Raw genomic sequence first — 18,047 nt, 5'->3', positions numbered from 1 at the left:
CTGCTCATTCAAAATGTGCCTTATGAGTCCATGTGCCATGATCTGGCTCAGTGCTTCAGAATTTCTAAGCATCATCAAACGAACATGATTGGGTCTGTAGTGAGATGCATGTAACACAGAAACAGCACATGGAAACAGCCGTGTGAAATCTGTTGGTTGTACACGTCGCTGCATTTGTGGGCGATTGTGTTGGATGGATCTAACTCGTTCTCTCTCAGGAATCCTATTTGAATAAATCAGGCCACGCAAGTGCTTGAAGTGAGTGGGCCATAACATTAAAGGGATAGTTCAACCAAAATGGAAAATTCTGTCATCATTTACTCACCCTTGGGATGATATGAACCGTATGAATTGTCGAACACAAAAGGAGAGGCAAGGTAGAATTTTAGTCTCAGTCACCAATTACTTACATTGCATTTGTATTTATTTATTTTTCATTCAGTGGAATATTCCATGGAAGGAAGTCACGTGGATTTGGGACAACATGAGGGTGAGTAAATGACAGAATTTTCATTTTAGGATGAACTATCCCTTTAAATTTATAGATAAATACAGAACTCTCTTGGTGCCAAATAGGCGAGAGTTCACATATACACACACACACACACACACCTTGAAGACAAATAATCACCTGACTCCACAGCATCTAGGTCAATAAATTGACTTCACTATGACCAATGTTTAAACAAAACATGTTCCAGTGCAGCCTAACAGTGACTCTGCAGTTCCGTTTATTTCACAAATATGTTGCTTTCACAGGGCAATATCCTCCAATTAGATCTAGTTTCCCTTTGGCAATAGTGACCTAAATTAAATGGAAAATGAAACTCAGGCAGTGAACCAGATGTAGCTTTGCCTGTTGCTTAGGCAATGAATAAATGATGACTGAACTATGCAAATAAACAATCACCTGCTATGTTTTTAACTAAAGCTATTGTGGTTCTTAAACACCTAGTTATTGAAGAAACTAAATATTTGATATATGCCTTGATATACCTTCTGGTTTCTAACTAAACAAATCAAATGCAAAACCTAATCCTAAAACCCATGCAATATCTTTAAATGGCCTCTATCGCTAGGTAAAACCTAGCTGTGCTCCACTGTGTGAAGCTTATTCACACCTGCACGCTGGTTTTGTGTTGGACTATCAGAATTCATTGTCGTGCATTTCAGTAAATCAGTTCCGCTTTGGTCTAATGCCGTGAGCACACAAACGGATACATTTCCAGCTAAATATTATCTTGAAATTGAGCTATGCATTTATCTAACATTCAATCTAAAATTCATAGTGACAGAAGAAACACAAACAGATCACATACTGAAAATGCACTGCATGTTTATTGCCCAAAGTAAAATACAAAATACTGTTAATATGTGTGTGTATATACAGTATATATATATATATATATATATATATATATTTTTTTTTAATTAATACATTGTCCTATATTCAACTTTCATGCAATATATATGAGGTTTAAAGATACAATATAAGAGTTTGATCCAAAATATTGTAATAAAATAAATATGTTATCCTTTTTTCCATGAATACATTGTCCTATATTAACCTTTCATGTATCTGAAAGCTAATTTTACTTTAAAACAAGGTTTTTAGAAAAAAAAAGGTAACTATAATTTCTACATGCTTTAAAGCAACCATCTTGAATTGAGTTTTTGAAATTATTTCCAGTATTTTTCCTATGAGAAAAGCTCTTTCCATGCACACAGTGCTGTAAATTAGCTAGATATTTTAGCATACATTTAATAAGCATTTGCGCTGATTCTTTTAACCAAATTTTATACAGTTTACCAGTACAGCATATGCCGTCTTGATTTACATACAGTATCATTGATGGAAATGTGTTTATATCTGTAAAGAGTTTGCATTGACTTAAAAGAGATTAAATACAATTGATATAGCAGTGCAATACATTGAAGTGCCAAGCTTCAACATTACAGTTTAAAGAAATGCAGCATATTTTGGGTTGTCTCTCGCTTTGGCATGCATTTTTGTTAAATCACTTTAACATGATATAGTGCATGACATATTAAAGGAATAGTTCAGCTAAAAATGATAATTCTCTCATCATCAACTGACTTTCTTCTGAACACAAACAAATATATTTTGTATGATATGTCTCCATATAATGCAAGTCAACGGGGTCTAACACTTTTATGCTACAAAAAGGACAGAAAGGCAACAAAAAAGGTAATCCATACAACTTGAGTGGTTTAACCCATGTCTTATGAAGAACTATGATCAGCTTTGGGTGAGAAACAGACTAAAATGTAACTCTTTTCAATATAAATCTTGCCATATGCAGTTTCCTTGCCGATCATAATTTGAAGCTTGAGTACACTTCCCCATACATGACGCATGTGCAGATGTGTGGTCTTGGTTTTATCTTCCAAAACCAATCGTATCACTTAAGAAGACATGGTTTAAACTACTAAAGTTGTATGGATTACCTTTATTGTGCCTTTAAGTCCTTTTTGGATATAAATAAAAATATATTTGTGTTCCACAGAAGAAAAGAAAGTCATTTGAGTTTAAGTGGGGATAGTAAATTATGAGAGAATTATAATTTTTGGTTTAATTATTCCTTTGACAAAAATGACAATCTTAATATAGCAGTTTTGTTATAAGGTATAGAGTTCTGAATAAGATTATTAAAAGGGCACTTAACAGTTTCCATTTTGCTACAGGATAAAAGCTTGTATGTGCAATACTACTGTACTGAGCTACATAGCTTAAAGCCATGCAAATTGCCTCCGATTCTAAGTAATGTGTCTTACATTCCAAACATAAAACTTTAAAATAACACAAAGATGGGTTATGATTTTTGCCAACTCAAAAATGCCTTCATCATTCTGAACAAATATAAATCAAAGCATTCCATTAATTGAAAAATGACCTTTACTATGTGGTCATAATACAAATACTGAACTCGGCCTCTAATGATTTTAGAACAAATGGTCCCTGAGAACTCCCAGCTATGACACTGTTGCAAAAAAAATATATACTAATAAAAAAATAACAGAAAGGTCACCGAGTTTAAAATTTATTTTCAAAAAAGGACATTTTCCCCAAACAGGGCTATTTTTACCCTATAATATGTGCCTTCTGTAATCTGATTTCCAAAAACTGTCTAAAGAATTTGTTCACCCAATAACAACAATTCTGTTATCTTTACTCGCACTCTTTTTCATTCCAAAACTGTACGACATTCTTTCATCTGTGGAACACAAAAGCAGATGTTAGGCAGAATGGTAAGGACTGAGAAATTATTTAAAGTCACAGATTTGGAATGAAATGAGCAAATGAGAACATCATTTTCATTTTTGGATGAACTGTCCCTTTATTTGCGTAAGACATACCACACAAAAATGACTTTTTATATGCATTAAGTAGCTAGATACAACAAAGAATAAAAACGTATGTGATCTGAAATGGCTCCTAAGTATAAACGTCTTTCATGGAGTTTTGCTCTTTGTAAAGGCTGATTTGGTTTCTTCAAATGCTTGTAGAGAAATTAACTGCTTGAGTTATTAAGAGCAGGTTGCGAGTGTCTATCCCATCCACCCACTCTAACATTTTCACTCTCTCACACAAACACACATTTTCTTATGTGCTGGGTCAACTAGTGGGTGTACTGTGGACTGAAACAAGCCGAGAACCAAAAATAAACATAAAAAAGGACATAACGGAACAATGATAAAAATATATAAGCAACCATGTTACATAAACACAACCACAAATTGCTGTCTTAAAGGAAAAGCTTGTTTTGTTTTGGGTTTTTTGACCATGTGGCTTGAGTACCCATTGCATCCATGCTTAAGTGGGTGGTGGTCCATCGTAGCGCAGCATAATGTTAAAAGAGCGAGCAAAGTTGTTGGACAGCGAGCAGCTGGTGCCCTCGTCCATCATAGGCAGCAGGAAGGCCAGCAGCAGCAAGGCCAATAGCAGGAGCTGGAGAGGAAGAGCCACGCGACATACGCGGTACAGGAACCCGGGGCCACTGCTCTGCTGTAAAACACAACCACATAATGATACATGCTGTATGGCTCTGTTCCGAAATGTAGTGATTTGCCTCACAGTCTACACTCTAAAGGCCATTCACACTGAATGTTTTTGTGTGTCCATCTGCAATGTTTTTCAAACCGTTGACTGTTGCATTGGACCTAGCTGATATTTCAGCATCTTACACTGGGACAGCACTGTTTTTTTTAGAACTTCAACTTCTAAAATATTTGTCTCAAGTCTAGGGCTGGTTATCGATACAGATTTCTCGATTCGATTCCAATTCGCAAGCTCTCGAATTGTATTCGATTCCAATTAATTTGGGTATAGTTCAGTTATAATGTCCATTTTGCTTACATATGAAAGCGATTTGATGATTCTCAATACCAGTTTTGATACCACAACAAAATAGTAATTCATTTGGGTAAACATTGTTTCAAGTTTTCAAATAATTAGTCAAGAAAAGAACAAAGAGGAGGGCCTGGGTAGCTCAGCAAGTTTTGACGCTGACTACCACCCCTGGAGTCGCGAGTTCAAATCCAGGGCATGCTGAGTGACTCCAGCTTGGTCTCCTAAGCAACCAATTGGCTGGTTGTTAGGGAGGGTAGAGTCACAACATACTTGTGGTCACCTCATGTGGTTCTCGCTCTTGGTGGGGCAAGTGGCGAGTTGTGCGTGGATGCCACGGATAATAGCGAGAAGCCTCCAAACGCGTTACATCTCCACGGTAACGCACTCAACAAGCCACGTGATAACGCGAGATTGACGGTCTCAGACGCGAAGGTAACTGAGATTCGTCTTCCGTCACCACGAGGACTAAGAGCGCACGGGGCATTCCAAATTGAGAAGAAAAAAGACAGACAGATGAAAAGAACAAAGAAACAAATGGCCATTAATAGAACATATTAAAACAATAGAACAAATTAAGAAAACAGTCCTTGAAGCTTTTAACAGCAGCATCATGTGATAACATTTAGAAATTGAAAAAAAAAAAAAAAAGAAGTAAAAAAAAAAGTAATGAAATGTAACATCCTTAAAATTACTGATCTTCACTGTATGATTATAATACTGTACATCAATACTTGTTATTTGAATAATATTAACCACACACTTAAACATTTTTTTTGGTGCCTATTTTAAAGATTTATGCATTTCAATTTCATAACAAAATCCCACCAAATTAATTGTCACATTTAACTAAATGAAATTAATAAAACTTAAAAAAAAATAAAATAAAATAAAAAAAATACACAATTTGATGGAATTTTATAAAATTAAAATACATACATCTTTAAAATAAAAAAAAATAAAAGTCTGGAGGCTTTGTTGATGCAAATCGCTATAAGTGTGAATGGCCCTTAAGTCAGCATCCTGTGCTAATACTTTTCAAAGCGATTAGATCTTGGAGACATTTCTAGGGACAAAATACAAAACAATTGGGGACTGGCTTGTTTGATTTGGTCAGTAAGCAACCACATGAGCAATCTCAACTGCGATGTGGTTTGTGACTTCCTCTGTATGTGTTTTTTGTGATCCAATCACAAAACATTTTGCACCCCGATTATAACTGTATTTAGCGCTGACTTTTGCGATTGGATCATCTGAAATGCGTCTTATTACCAGCTGTCAACACAGTCTTAAAATGACTGCAGCCAGAGCTAGGGAATACTGTAGATGGACTTCCGGCGGAAGTCCCACCCACATTCGTTTCTCCAGAAAGACCCCCAAGAAAAAGGTGGATAGATCTCAGTATTCTATTCTTGGTCTAGTTGTACATTTTAGGGCATAACATATGTATGTTTATATTAATTTTATTTTATTGAGTTAGAGGTACTACATTCTGAATTGAAATATTTAACTGAAAATTTGTGTTTGTGAATTGGTTAAATTAAAGTATATACATAAAGGGATAGCAGTTTTTACATGGTTAGACACAATATGTCTAGACACAATAAAATCCCATTGACTCACATATATGTTGCCATTTTATAATGATGTACATTATGTACAGTGTTACCGGTTTTACTCGGTACAAGAGACAACACCGGTGTGAAATTTTATACCGGGTAAAAGGGGGGAAACTTCCAATATCTGAATGGAACTTCCAATATCAATACAACAGCCTAGCGAATAGAATAGCCTTAAATAAAGAATAGCTGCCTAATGAAGAGTTTGCGACCCATGATAAATGAACCTAAATAACGCATTGAAAGCCAGATGTTCTTTACCATCGTATCAAATTACACAGGCAGCAAAGTACGTGCACTGACAGAAGACGTTTAGTTGCCGGTAGCAAATATTATTTACATTTACATTTATTCATTTGGCAGACGCTTTTATCCAAAGCGACTTACAAAAGAGGAAAACATAAGCGAATCATCTTAAGGAGACAGTGGTACGAAAAGTGCCATACTACAAAGTTTCACTATCATCAGAATAGTATACAAAACAGATTTAAGTGCAACAAGAAATGTAAATACTTTTTTATTTTTTTGTGACCAGTTAAGTGCTTTTGGAAAAGATGTGTTTTTAGCAGTTTTTTGAAGATAGAGAGTGAATATCATGATCATATTATAATATTATGTTCATGGTGGGTAACTTAAGACGTCTCAGATTCGGAATGACACAAGAAATGCTGTTAGACACACAGACACGCGCTTGAAGAAACGGGTGATAGAAAAGCCATCTATGCGCATGTATGACGTGCTGTTTGTTCGGAGGCGTGCAGTCTCGTGGAACACGCGCATGTAAAAGGTTCTCACTCTTTCTTTGTTTCAGTCTTCTGAATTTTTTTTGCAAGAATAGTATCGTCTATGAGAATGCTGCAAAAGTTGTGAGCGCAACTCTGCAGGGTCACTTTATATATAGCCTATACATTTGTGATTAAATTCTAAAATAATACAAAAGCATGTTCACCTCGAACCATGATTTATATTTCAGTGATTATTATCATCATTATAATTATGTTTACATTTATAATTGTTTTTAGATCTTAATTTGTATTAGTAATTTTCTGTCTGTTGTCATAGACAGATATATGCATGATTGTAAATGGAAAGGTGGTTATATATGAGGTTTTTGTTTTCGTTACTTTAAATGCTTTTTAATTTGAATTTAGAAATGTCTTTGGTTTAAAGTTTTAATTTTTTATATAAATGAATTTAATTTTCAATGCAAAATCACTAATGCAAGAATATTCACTGATCCCCCATCCAGGGGTTGATGATGTAATGGGAGATATATATAGTATATCGCCCAGCCCTAGGATTGAACAAAACTAATTTATTCACACACATTCAAAGTCATTACCCTTCTGAAGCAGCTAAACTGTCCTGGGATGAAAGGTTATTAAACACCAATATGAAACCCACAATAAGGACAACGAAATACCCGACTGGTAGCCCATGATGGATACAATGCATGGATGAAGTAGGTTAGTTGCCAATGAGATGTTGCCCTTCACAAATGTTGAAAAGCCATCTTTCAAAAAGTTGAACAACACACATTTTAATTGCACTTTGAATTTTTAGTAAAAATAAATAAAATAAAGTTAAAAGTTTGGAATCAAGCTGCCTTGCATTTTTGTTTAGGCTATTGCTTAACGAAAATGAACCCATAGAACCACTTAGAGTCCAACCAGTGGTAATACTGGTGTTAGTCGATTTGAACGTGAACACCGCACCGGTGTGAAAAGGGGGCCTCAGCAGACCAGTTGCCCATGGGCCCAGAGGTACCTTAAAGTGCCCCTCCATACTGTGCACCCTATTTCACTGTGAGATCACAGGGATTTCTTAAAACCACTTTGAATTGCGAAAATGTTCTTTCGACTTTGCAAACCTACTATCAGCATCAAGGCCTATGTTCAGAGATTTAAAACGTACCTTTCCATCTCGTACATGCTCCTTCTCTTGTGCAGTGCCACCCTGAAATAATAAGAAATATCCAGTCAGATTTCAAAACACAATGCTACACCCTTGTGGTGAGTACATGTTAACACTCCAAGAATTGCACTTGTTAGTGGAGAAATCATTTCACATGATGTATGACTCTTCAAGAATTCATCGTAAGTCGTTTTGTTCACCATTATTCAAAACATTAAGCAAAAACATAAAATAGTGGCTTAAGGTTTAAAATAATAATAGAAGAAAAAAGAAAAACTGATAGATATACTTTATAGATTCCTGAGAGGAAGATTTGTAATAAATTATGACAATTTTAAAGTTAGTGAAATAAAAGTAACACATTGTTATCACAATTAGCTTCTTTTTGTACCTTGTATTTCAAAAAATCTCTGAGGTCTCCGGTCTCTTTCAGTTTGGACTTGTATAACATCCATCGATATCGCAACTCCTCTAGTTCCACATCCACTTCTGCTGGATTATTCTGCCGAGCAGTCATCAACTTCTGGAACTGTGTCTGACCCCAGGCTACATTGGCATGTAAACCCTACACACAGATCAAAGGCATCATTAGACTGGCAGGGGGTGGTGTGGTGCAGTGGATAAAGGTCTGGACTGATAACAGAAAGATTAATTATCTTCCGTGGAACACAAAAGGAGATCTTCAGCAGAATGTTTAGTCTGTTCTTTTCCGTACAATGAAAGTGAATGGTTACTGGTGTTGTCATACTTAAAAAATGACAGAAAAGCTCCAAAAAAGCATACAAAGCATGACAACCCCAGTATGGATTCACAGCGTATGGCAAAGAGGAGTCTGGACATTCTGCTAAATAGCTTCATTTGTGTTCCACGTAAGAAATGAAGTTCCCCTTCTGTCGCTCTCTCCACGTTGTGTCAGAGAAGCGACACCAGGGGTCTCTCTTGAGCACCGATATTCACCTCTGAACTATCAAAAAAGGCCAATGAGAGTTGGCACCCAGTATTTGCATGTCCCGCCCCCGGACATACGGGTATTTAAGCGGCGCAAATACGGGAGTTCATTCAGAAAATTTCTTCGGAGCCGATGGTCGTGCATGCAGTCTGCTGCGAGTTAAACACCCAGTTCCTGTTTAATCCTCCGACGCTCTGCATGCTGTTGGATCTGACGGCGCATAACAGCGGCTTTCTCATTCGTGCACGGCTGTGCATTCTTGCCCTAGGCGCCGACAGCGCAGACAACACGAAAGAGTTATTCTAAAAGAGTGAATTTCGCTCTAAAAGAGCAAAACACAGCGGCGTTGAACGTCCTTCTCAGGACACGTCTTTTTAAAGACGATTTTCCGCCCCGGTGTAGTTTCTGGATGCGTTGATTCTCCCCACCTCTGACGGCCATAAAAACTGCCTTGCATTTCTGGGTTGCGATCACACGCAGGCAGCGTTTTTATGAATGGTCTATGTTTTCAGTACGAGAACATAGCCATGACAGCATTGCGGTCGTAGGCTTTTTCTTGTAGTGAGAAAAAGCCGCTTCAGCCGCCCCCCCGCGCCTCGCCTCCTTCCTACGGGATTGAGGCAGGTGCCGCAGGCGATGAAAACGATCTAGGGACAGTGACGGGCTCCGTTTCGCCGGGTGAACCCCCTCGAAACCCCCCGCCTCCCCGGCACGCTTGCTTGTTTCCGTCCGAGCTCGGGATGAGCATTCTCTCCAATGGGTTATGTTTTCAGTGTGAGAACATAACCGCGGCAGCGTTGCGATCTCTGCTTTCTCTTGTAGTGAGAGAGAGCCATTTCAGCCGCCCCCCGCCTCCTTCCTACGGGATAGAGGCAGGCGCCGCGGGCGATGGAGAACAATCTGGGGAGAATAACGGGACGCTTTCGCCGGGTAAATCCCCTCGAAAACCTCCCGCCTCCCTGGCACGCTTGCCTGCTTCCCCTGAGCTCGGGATTAGTGCGGTCCGCTTAACAGCCTACCGTCCGGTCCCTCCAGCTCCCCGGCATATGATAATGACATCACCGCTGCGTCGGATGCGGATAACTCACCTGGGCCACCACCTTCGGGTCTCTGCCCAGTCTGAGCCTGACGCAAGAAGGTCCGCTATGCTTCCCCGGGCTTAATTGGTTCCGCGGGCATGTGCGCCGCTCACAGCCGCACCCCCCCGGATTCCTTCCCGGACGTGCATGACGAGCTGAGCAAGCCCAGCTTCCTCGCTCCTCCGCTCTCGCTACCCTCGGTGGTAGAACGGTCCCAGACCGCTCACCCCTGCACGCCATGGCCCCCTCCTGCAAGTCCACCGGGCCAGGGCACTTCAAAATCTGCACTTGGGTGGTCCTGTTCTTGACGTGCTGCAGGAACTGCACTCAAACAGGCGATGGCCACTCCGTGGTCCAGAAACGCAACGATGGACAGGCAGTACGGGAGGCAGACAAAGCACGCTTTCTCAAACGCCCTCGTCTCCCAGCTCCGTTCATTCGGCGACACCACTTGACGACTTCGCCCAGCAGTCCTCAGTGGTGAAGAAACAGACAAAGGCTATTTTCAAGCAAAAAAAAGCATCCTGCCCTGCCGCAAACCTGCCGCCAGGGGCCATGCCCTGTCTGCTCGCCGAGGGCGTCCTCCTGTGGCTTTCAAGAAAGAAAGAAAGTGGTGCTCCGCCTCAACTAACAAGTGAGTGGGCCCAGCTCTCAGCCCCAGCGCTGAGCTCCCCGCAGAAGTTGGACGCCCATCGTCTCACGGACCACCTTGAGGACCCAGAAGGCTCCCAGGCGCTCCTGAGATGACAGACCCAGAGACCGAGACGTTAGCTCCGGAGCTGGTAAGACCACTCCGTTCCCCGGTGGAGGGCCGCGAGGAGAATTTTTTGTTAAATTCTTTACACTCTATAGAGCTATTTCCTTGTTGTCTCTGGGGTCACCTGGCCCGCAAATGCCGTTCTCACGGCACTTTGCTTTCAGGCCTCAACAGTCCCGGCTTCCCGGATGCGGTATCCCCGCCCTCAGCCCTACGACTGTCCCCCGGCCGGCTGGTTCAGACGAGTTCAGAGGACGCCAGCATCAGACCTCCTCCTCAGTCACAAATCCGCCCCCTGCCGGGTGTGCGGAGCAAGGTAAGTGCTTTGAGTTTATTCTCAGCACCAGAGCCTCGGGACGCCACGTTGCCTCCCGACGCCGCGTTACCTGTTTCCTGTTACGCTTCCTTCAAGCCAGGCGCCGTGGTCCCGCTAAAACGTTTCCAACAGCTCCTGGGGCATATGGCATCTTCCGCGGCAGCCGTGCCGCTGGGGTTGATGCATATGAGACCACTTCAGCACTGGCAAAGTTACTTCTGCCTGCCGCCAAACCTTCAAACCCTGGACAGACCTCTGCTTTTTACGGGCAGGAGTACCCTTGCAGCAGGTGTCCCGACGCGTTCTGGTCACAACCGACGCCTCCAAATTGGGTTGGGGCGCCGTGTGCAACAGGCGCGCAGCCGCAGGCCGGTGGAACCGAGGCCCGCTGCGCTGGCACATCAACTGCCTAGAGCTGCTGGCTGTTTTTCTGGCCCTGCAGAAGTTTCTCCCGTTAATTCGGAACAAACACGTCCTAGTCAGGACAGACAGCACCACGGTCGTAGCCTACATAAACCGCCAAGGCGGAGTACGCTCCCTCCACATGTCACAGCTCGCCCGTCGTCTCCTCTGGAGTCAGCAGCGACTCAAGTCACTGCGCGCCACTCACATCCCCGGCAACCTCAATGTGATAGCGGACGCGCTGTCAAGACAAAGCTTGCCTGGCGGAGAGTGGAGGCTCCACCCCCAGTCGGTCCAGCTGATTTGGGACCGGTTCGGCAAGGCTCAGGTAGACCTGTTTGCCTCCCAAGAAACCTCCCACTGCCCGCTCTGGTATGCCCGGACAGAGGCTCCCCTCGGGGCAGACAGCGTTGGCACACAGCTGGCCTACGGGGCTGCGCAAGTACGCATTTCCCCCAGTGAGCCTTCTTGCACAGGTGCTATGCAAGGTCAGGGAGGACGAGGAGCAAGTCATTCTGGTAGCCCCCTACTGGCCCACCCGGACTTGGTTTTCGGACCTCACGCTCCTCACGACAGCCCCTCCCTGGCGAATTCCCCTGAGGAAGGACCTTCTTTCTCAGGGACGGGGCACGCTCTGGCACCCGCACCCAGACCTCTGGAACCCCCACGTCTGGCCCCTGGACGGGATGCGGAAGATCTAGCCGGCCTACCATCGACCGTCATAGATACAATCAATCAAGCCAGAGCCCCCTCTACCAGGCATCTCTACACCCTAAAGTGGCGTCTGTTCGCGGACTGGTGTTCTTCCCGAGCCGAAGACCCGCAGAAGTGCGCAGTTAGGTCAGTGCTCGTGTTTCTACAGGAGAGGTTGGAGAGGAGGCTGTCCCCCTCCACCCTCAAGGTGTATGTTGCCGCTATTGCGGCCCACCATGATACGGTAGATGGCAAGTCTCTTGGTAAGCACGACTTAATCGTCAGGTTCCTAAAAGGTGCCCGGAGGATGACTCCCTCCCGGCCTAACCTGTTCCCCTCCTGGGATCTCTCGGTTGTCCTTACGGGACTCCAGAGACCCCCCCTTCGAGCCGCTTGACTCAGTTGGACTCAGGGCCCTCTCTCTCAAGACCGCCCTGCTGATCGCGCTTGCTTCCATCAAGAGGGTCGGGGACCTGCATGCGTTCTCTGTTAGCGACGCTTGCCTGGAGTTTGGTCCGGCAGACACTTTCGTGATCCTAAGACCGCGACCGGGCTACGTGTCCAAGGTTCCTACCACACCCTTCAGGGATCAGGTGGTAGCCTAAGTATTTTGGCACTTTGACAGCTGTAAGGTATTAGAAAGTATTTTAAACAATAAGAATATGGCTTCTTTTTCAAACAGCCCACTATAGAAAAGAGATTTGAAGTCGTTCAGAGGTAAACTAAACATGAAGTCTGTCTATAAAAGGCTCTTCAAGAGTTTTCCCAAATCTGAGCTACAACTGTGAACAAAAACAAGGTATATCTGACAGTTGGCTGTCAGCTAAACATCCATCTGATATGACAGCTGCCTGGTAGCTTGAAGCCTAGCTTGAATTTTTCAGAGACTGAAGTTAAACCTGTGCATAAAACTTTTAAAGCTTTCCCCTGGTAAATAAACACAAAACAACAAGTAGAATCACATATATTTAAACATAAACAGCATGTTATACAAGAATGTGACAGATGTGGGTTTATTTAATGAAAATTAGACTACACATACTATGGCCAAAGTGAAACATCATACTGTGATCTGTTAAATAAGATATCAAAGCTTTCTTACAAGACTGTTTTTTTACTCTAGCACTATTTTATATTTTGGACCCTACATAAAAGTTTAATCAAAAGCAAAAAAAAAAAAAAAAAGGCAAGCAATTTAACAAACACCACCAACCTTGAGTGTATTCTGTCTTATCCTCAGCTCTTTATGGCTCAGGGCCTTTTGATTGTTCAGAATTCCAGTAAGTTTGTTATTTTCTTTGTGAAGCCATGCTTCAAATTTCCTCCACAGGGCCACCGTGTCAGCATGAAGCTGGGACCCCTGAGAGCCCATCTATAAAATATATGATAAGAGTGTATGATTGCACAAAAATTTGGTATTGCTTAATTTTCTCATTAGGAATTAGAGTTGGCAATATAGCTAAAAAATTATTGCCTTTTGACAGATTGTTGGTTTAATTTAGTCAGGAGATTATCAGGGATAATGGTGTTGAAAGCCGAACTGAAATTACTCTGATTTAAGACTTAAGTTGACTCACTGAAACGTGACCTGCAGTTTCGTAACCGGCTGTTAAAAGCAATTAGTTCGGAAAGCAGCACTGTATTTTTTTGTGGTGTTGATTCAAAAGAACAGGCTTGTAAGAGTCATTCTTTTGGCAATTGGGCTTCACTGATCGCGCATGTTTCGCACTCTAGATTCAAAAGAATCAACTCATAAGAGTCATTCGTTCAGGAATCAGACAACACAGACTGTATGTTTTGCGCTGTATATTCAAATGAAACGGCTCATAAAAGTCTTTAGTTCTGGAATCAGAATACACTAATCACAATGTAGATTTCAAGAATGGTGTTGCGGTTCCACTGAATATCAATGCAGGAAACAAAGGTTAAATATTTTTGGTAAAGTCATGAAAATCATATGGTACTGTATTTTAAAATGGAACTAGTTTCGAATAAGAACTGGTTCTTGGTTCCACATCTTAATGACTGTCACAATAAAAATAACGTATTTTATTGGTCCTTACCTGAGTGCCACCAATAGAGTCGCAAGCCACAGTGGTCTCATTAGGTGGGATTGAAGATGGCCTTATCCTTCTCTGTGCATGATCAGATTGAACTCCACTAAAAAAGTCATATCTGCCTTGCATGTCCAAATCTTCAATCCCAGAACCGCCCATGTGTTCTTCAACCCATTCCCCAGTCCTTCCACCACTCCTGGTCTCATTCTTCCTTAACAAGTAACCTTCAGAAGTTACTGTGTCCACTTCATCTTCCATGGAGATGTCATGGTTACCCCTCTCTCGTCTCCAAACCTCTGGGCCTCCTGGTCTTGGGATGTTATCAGGGAACACATCTGGAATTTGACCCTGAGTTGCTTCCATCTTCCTCTCCAAGTTCGGGTGACCTGTTGGATCTGATCCTTGGTGGAACTGTCCATCCAGTTTCTGATAACGATACTGTCCTTTTCCCTCAACACCTGTGGCTGGATCCGCAGCCACTTCAAAGCTTGATGCTCTTGCAGGTCCTGATCCCTCGTGGTGCCCATCTGCCCATCTGTCCAGGAGCTCAGTAGTGTGCATAAGGGAATCTTGCCCCCCGGTTACAGCATGTCCATTCAAAAGCCTAATATGAACATATAGTGAATAGCACAGAGTATTAAATACATGTGCATAGTTCATTAGGAAACATTCTAGAATTTAACTCATCTTCTGGTAATCATAGTGTAAACTTACAGTGGCCACAAAGCATATTTAGATACTGAAAAATGAATGTCATTGCATTAGATGATACTTCAACATCGTGAGACCCCGCATCCTCCTGTATGGACACTGTGTTATTTCTTTGCCATATGCTATACATAATTTCATTTTATTTAAACGACTGATTTGCCGATCTCAGCAGTTTGTCTTTGAGAGAAACGCCAACAAAACTAAATTTGGTAAGATGTTTTTTGTTTTTATTTAAACCTATTTAAGTAAAAAGACTAGAGTCTCTAGTTTCTTCCAAAACGCCATTTAAAAATTTAATCGATTTATCGCGAAATTGCACACTGTTAAACTGAATGACTACTTATGAGGACTATAGCCCAATTTTTTCTTTAGAAATCCTATATATACACTGTGCATTATCACTTTATTTGGAGATAGGATGGAAATAATGCAGAGTTTACACTACATGATTTAAAGCCCGATTTTCGCTCGCAGACAGTTTTGTGGAGATCACCGACAAAAGCTTGAAATCGTAGGCAAATCGGAGTTCGCCGCCATGTGCAACGATCGCAATTTATGAACTATCAAAGATGCGATTTGAGAGAAGCGCCGATGCGTCGCCGATGTCAGCGAGATATCAATAATGCTGGATCTGTCTGTGATTTCCATATCGTGCAACAGGAAATATGTTTTTACTAAATACAACTGCAGCGTTGACCTACAGCCAATGAGAGAGAGCAAAAAATGGGGCACGGGAAATTTCAGTGAGAGGAGTACTGCTGTACCTGCAATAGAACACCAACTAGCATGTCTGCGGTATCAAGATAGTCTCATTGGACCAAAGAAATGGATGAAAAATGAGTGGAACATTGGCAGGAGCACTAGCGCCTATTTGATGTTTCATCTGAACTGTACCACAACCGGGTGGAGAAAGAGAAGAGTTGGAGAGAAATTGTCAATTCTCTTGGACAATCAGGTAAGCAAATAGGTCGATTTTTCAGTAGGAGTTACTTTTTCATAATGTAACCAATAAAATATATGATTAAAAACATACACATCATATTCTGAAATGCATTACATATGATGATTGGTTTTATTTAAGATTTTACAACTTAGTCCCACTCTCCTCACATGAGGACATCAAATTTAGGAAAACTCACTCTAAAAGAAAAACAAAATGCTTTTGGCATGTTTATTAGGGGCTACTAATTGCAAATGAAAAAGGTAAATGAAAAATGCACATAGCAGTCACGCTCGGGTCTCAGGAGGTTAAAGAAAATATTTCACAAAAAGAAGTTTGTTAGGTTTTAAATGATAACAGATATATTGTTCAAAATTACAACAAAATATATTTGGATACTTTCAGGTTGTCATATTTAGCAAAAAATGTCCATAGTTAATATGGTGAACTACACATGTGGTTAATCTGTTACCAACTGGTTTAAAGTTTAGGACCAACTGGTTTAAAATAATTGCAAAAAATGGCTAAGAAAAGTGAAGCTAGTTCTGAGCAAGCTCTATCTCTTTAAAGATGCCACTTGGTGTGATATTTTTGCATCTAATGAAATTACATTCAGACATTATTAAGTGTGGCTTGAGTGATTTAGCAAATCAAATGCATTTGTGGCCACTGTAGCTCCTCCTATAGCAATCAACAATAATTGCCATCTACATTACCAGGTGAACTGGCTGTAACTGCACAGAATGTGAAATATTTAAAGAGGAATTCCTACTAGAACAACAGGTTTGGCAAAAATTAAATTACAATTGTGCTTATTATGTTCCTTGAGTCATAATTTTTTCTCTGAAATAACATGAACACCCTCTGAAAACGGTTCCTCAAACCTGTAAAGATTGAGACTAAGCGTGTGGAGGGACATCCAGGAGTCTCTGAGGCGTTTAAGGTCCTGCAGAATGTGAACTTTGCCCTCCTCAGAGGTCCTGGCCAGCACGGTCTGACCCTGAGCCTCAGTCTGATGAAGCTGGAGTTCCTTCTGTGGAAACTCTCCTAGCGCCCTCTAGATGACAACAGCAGTACAGAGATCAGTCTTTAAGAGTAAAACCTTTATTTGCCTAATACTGCACATATGCTTATATTGTGTGAGAGAGGAGAGATGGAAGAGAAATCAAACAAGCAATTAATTAAATGGTCAACTCTGTGCTATTAACAAGATCCAGATATTTATCCTGGATTTTTCCCTCTTACAAGGTTTATCACGGAATGTTTAATTTCCAACAAAATAGAGGCAGCAGCAACAAATCAATTACAAGAGTTGACAATGAATGCCATTATCGATTAGTTGGGTCTGTGTTGTTATACTGAATTGTTTATATTTTACACAGTTTTGAACACAATATACAGTACTGTTCAAATGTCTTCAAAAATAATGACATGAATAGTTTTTATTTATCACTTAATGTCATACAAAGTCCAGTAAACATAAAAAAGCTAAATCAATATTCTGTGTAACCACCTTTTCTTTTTCTTCTCCTAGGTACAACTGGATCTTTCTGTTATTTTGTCTGTGGCACTAGCATCTCCAAAAGGAACAGCAAAAATATTTTTTAACAAAGCTTTCCTGAACACATTCCTCATCTCCCATTGGTCAAACAAACAGTAAGTTTTACCCCAAAATCTGCTGTGACTATTGTAATTACACTGGAACTATAGTTCCCATAGTACATTTTCATAAGTGTTGCTCTGTGTTGAGTTGGCAGAGAGCCATTACCTCAGCCTCATGTTGCCGATTATCAATGCTCCATTCTCCGTCGGGCCCACGGAACGATTCCAGCTTCTGCCTCATGATCATTAACCACTTCTCCAAATTCAAAATGTTGTCATGGAAACTCTCATGTTCTGCGATGTTCTCTTCACTTTCATTTACCTTCATCTGGTAGAAAAACCCATACATACACATGTAAATACATACATACATGTTCATCCCCAAAACAGACATCAAGTATTTTGTTGCAATAGAACAGTGGTTCTCAAACCTGTTCTGGAGGCCCATCAACACAACACATTTTGGATGAATCACCAATTAAACGCACATGATTCATCTCATCAGCTCTTTTGTGGAGACTTAAATTGGGTGTGTCAGAAAAGGGCGACAGAAAATGTGCAGTGCTGGTGGGCCTCCAGGACCGGTTTGAGAACAACTGCAATAGAAGACTGCTATCTGTGTTCAGCACATAAAAAAAA

General features: G+C 41.2%; 1 protein-coding gene across 1 annotated transcript in view; it reads right to left on the bottom strand.

Moving 5' to 3' along the window:
* Positions 1-1,343: 1,343 nt before the first annotated feature.
* Positions 1,344-18,047, bottom strand: part of syne3 (spectrin repeat containing, nuclear envelope family member 3) — a 31,396-nt gene continuing 14,692 nt past the window's right edge. Inside the window, exons 12-18 of the mRNA XM_052153861.1 lie at positions 17,575-17,736; positions 16,691-16,863; positions 14,162-14,759; positions 13,312-13,470; positions 8,294-8,467; positions 7,903-7,944; positions 1,344-4,027 (exon numbers count right to left, since the gene is read on the bottom strand). Of these exons, the coding sequence (XP_052009821.1) occupies positions 3,836-4,027; positions 7,903-7,944; positions 8,294-8,467; positions 13,312-13,470; positions 14,162-14,759; positions 16,691-16,863; positions 17,575-17,736 (1,500 nt within the window). The 3' untranslated portion in view covers positions 1,344-3,835. The remainder of the gene's footprint in view (positions 4,028-7,902; positions 7,945-8,293; positions 8,468-13,311; positions 13,471-14,161; positions 14,760-16,690; positions 16,864-17,574; positions 17,737-18,047) is intronic.

This window comes from Xyrauchen texanus, chromosome 22 (assembly GCF_025860055.1).
Source record: "Xyrauchen texanus isolate HMW12.3.18 chromosome 22, RBS_HiC_50CHRs, whole genome shotgun sequence".
Classification (NCBI taxonomy): Eukaryota; Metazoa; Chordata; class Actinopteri; order Cypriniformes; family Catostomidae; genus Xyrauchen; species Xyrauchen texanus.
Note: the sequence above shows the minus strand (reverse complement) of the source record. Positions and strands in the feature narration are given on the sequence as shown.